This window comes from Triturus cristatus, chromosome 1_2 (assembly GCF_964204655.1).
Source record: "Triturus cristatus chromosome 1_2, aTriCri1.1, whole genome shotgun sequence".
NCBI lineage: Eukaryota > Metazoa > Chordata > Amphibia > Caudata > Salamandridae > Triturus > Triturus cristatus.
Genome location: NC_140580.1, coordinates 354,374,616 through 354,377,998, shown reverse-complemented (window position 1 = coordinate 354,377,998; position 3,383 = coordinate 354,374,616). Strand labels below are relative to the sequence as shown.

At 45.4% G+C, this 3,383-nt stretch overlaps 1 protein-coding gene across 1 annotated transcript; it reads left to right on the top strand.

The window, feature by feature from the left end:
* Nucleotides 1-939: 939 nt before the first annotated feature.
* Nucleotides 940-3,383, top strand: LOC146867344 (transcription factor HES-5-like). Its single transcript, XM_085604301.1, has 3 exons — nt 940-1,056; nt 1,322-1,502; nt 1,873-3,383. The coding sequence occupies exons 1-3, from the start codon at nt 994-996 to the stop codon at nt 2,094-2,096; spliced, it is 468 nt and encodes a 155-aa protein (XP_085460427.1). The 5' UTR covers nt 940-993; the 3' UTR covers nt 2,097-3,383.

The window sequence follows — 3,383 nt, the reverse complement described above, 5'->3', positions numbered from 1 at the left end:
AAGGGTGGTGAATGGATTGAAAGGGGGAGTAGTTTGAATGGGGGGAGTTTCGGTTCGGGTATTTGCAGGTTGGGGGTGCTTAAGGGTCGGAGGGGACAAGGCAAATGATCGTTTAAGTGAGGTGGGGTTGTTTCAAGATTTGTAATTTGGTAAAAGTTTCAGCTGCATACATTTCATGAGTAAGCGGCGTTTTTCTCATAACCTGGCCTGTTTATTTCTGCCCGTCTCGCCTGATTGCAGTTTTTAGCCTAAACGGTGTCCCGCGCAGAAGCTAATCCGTGACGTTCAGCACTGGACAGTTCCACGCAGGAGCTACAACAGGGTGGGTTGGTTTCGCACAAGATTTGTTGGCGTTGGCGCCCTGTTTACTTTGTACTCTCAACGATGCTGCACGTTAAAACTCCATCTTTCCTTTAAATATATGATTTTGGAAATAAATATGTTACTGCCAGAAAGCATATGTGCGACAATACATGTTTTGCAAACATCCATTCCATATTTGAGTCGACTGAAGTGAAAAAATCTATATGTATATATTCACGGAATAAAAAGTAGATTTTAAAAGAGCTGATTGATAGTTCCAGCTCATTCCTGGCATGCAGCACTGCCAGGAACGACAACACACCCTCCCACCTCCCCCTTACTTAATGTTTATGACACACTGTTTAGCTGGTAACAGATGCCCGGGGCACTGACACACGTCTGAGCTAATATCACTTTAGTGGGCAGCTCTTTCCCACACTCTGATCCTTTGTATCCGGCCCCAGATGTCCCCCACCCCTCCCGCCCTGTATTGTGCCACACTTCCATTGTACCTACTCCCTGCTGCTCTCTGATTGGCTGCTGAGTGTGGGAACCTCTCTCCAGCCCCAGACCCACACATTACCCTGCAGGCGGAGGGGGATAAATAGGGCAGGAGGGCGCGAGCTCTTCAGACACCGATCACTGAGGGTTCACTGCAGACACCCCGCTCTTCACCCCACACTGGGCAAGATGGCGCCTTTCAGCACCGAGAGGAAATATGAAGAGGAGCGCGAGGAGAGCGACATTAGAAAGGTAAGAGTGTGGAAATTAATATTTAAAATCTATATTCGCCTTTTTATCATAGAGAAATAATACTAATTACAAAACAGCGATTTTCAGTTATTTCTTGATATTAGTATGCGCTTAATTCATCTTATCGTAATAGTTTGGTTCTAAAGTAGCATCATTACTAATTTTAACTATCATGTTACAATGTTTTAAATGTAGACTACATTTTAACAGACCAAGTTTCCAAGTTTGTTCGATACAATAACAAATCCACATTTTGCCTCTGCAGCTGAGGAAGCCAGCGGTGGAGAAGCTGAGGAGAGATCGCATCAACAGCAGCATCGAGCAGCTGAGGATGTTACTGCAGAGAGAGTTTGAGGAACGTGAACTTCCGCCCAAAGCAGAGAAAGCGGATATCCTGGAAATGGCCGTGACGTACCTGGCCCAGCGCGTGCTGACACCGGCACCAGGTGAGAGCTCGTGACACGAGTTTGGCTTTTTAATGTGGTGAAGTCTGATCTTTGGATAAGGGCAGGCGCAGGTGGTGAGGGGGATGGGGAGCAAGCGTGGGAGATGTTTCTTTTAGTTACTAAACCAGCAAAAAATGCAAACTAGGAATTCATGTTTGCGCCTACTGGTCTGTTAGATGGTTTTGTGGGGCATAGTAAAAAAAACGTTATGTGGTGTAAACTCTTTTTTTCATACACGGAGCGCCGTGTTTCGGATGTATTTTAGTACTTTTATCTTCAAGTCACGCAATGCTCAGTGCTTTGATTGTTCTGTGTTGTCACTTCCTGGTGTGAGACTGTACAAGCATTAACCCCTCGTCTCTCCCTGCAGCCGCGGCCTCCAGTGAAGGTTACTTCAGGTGCCTCCAGGACTCTCTGCACTTCCTCTCCCTCCACGGAGCCCCCTCAGAGACCCGGATGATGAAGCTGCTGCGGGCCCTCAATAGACCTGCGGCTGCAGCAGAGGCGGTGTGTCCTTCTCGGCCTCCGTCCGGTCCCAGCAGCACTAAAGAGCCCGCCCGGGACCGCCCCAGAGCCCCGTGGAGACCCTGGTAATGCGGGGAGCGCGGCCTGGACTCTTCTTCGGACTTCCTTAGAGGCCTCGGTCCCCTCTGAGGGAGAATATTCATTCCCGTGTCTGGAGCGGGCCCTGCTGTGCAGGGAGGAGTTTACCGCATTCCAAGGAGCGGACCCAAGAGTGACTGTATATCCTCACAGGATGGACAGTGTGTATGTTATATCCTCACAGGATGGACACAGTGAATATTATATGCTCGCAAAATAGAGACGTCACTATCATATCCTCATAGGATATACAGTGTCTATGTTATATATCTCCTCACAGGAGGTACAGGGTGTGAATACTATCCCCCTGAGGCGGGGCGCTGTTTGCAGTGTGATTTTAGTGAACATTAGTTTACAGATCTGCAACAATCACCTATACAGCTGGCATCAGAACTCCGATGCAAGTTCAGCATGTGTTTAAACATCAGCAGTTCTTACCACCTGCACTTTACATGATTATGAATTATCGAGTCTGTCGAGTGATTTGTGGCACAGAATAGCTTGTATCGGTTTTGATATGTTTGTATTTTCAATGGAAATGTACCATTAACATGACATGCCTTCTATGAAGGCAAAGTGTGCTTCTGTACTTATGGAAACATTATGTCTGAAACATGTATGTGACAGTGTACACATATATTAAGTATTCTACAACATGAAACCTTGTTTTTTTAAATATTAGTGCTGGTCTAACTCTATTTTCATTTGAAAACCTATGAGTAAAATGTCTGCCTTCTGCGCAGTCCCAGGGTATTTGTGTATATTCATCGGAAGTACGTGAATTATCTCTTATAAAGTGCATATGACAAAGTGCACATGTATTGTGTGTCCCCCAAAGTGTAACATTCACTGTTGGTGAATGGAAAGGAGAAACAGTTTTCACTAGTGACAAAGTCTTCATTTTAGAAGTAGTCTTGGAGCTATTTGTGTGAGTTACACAATGTTGTGTTGTCTTTTATAAAGATGTTCAGTGTGGTGAAACCCCTGCCATAGATTTGTATCTCAGTGACTGAGTGTGTACTATTTCCGGGTGTTCTACAATATTTGTAGGGCTTCAATTATCAGCAGAAACTCATTCAGTTACAGAATGAACCCCATGATTTCGCTCCTGTGATGAAGCCATTCACCGTATCAGATGTATCCTGTGTCTCTGCTGTGACATTGATGTGACATTGTGTCTTGTCATTGTTCACTGTTATCCTGTATGAAGGGTTTTGTTGCAGTCCATGGAGATGTGACTTGTTCAATGGCAGCTCAATAAAGAGACTTTCAATATTA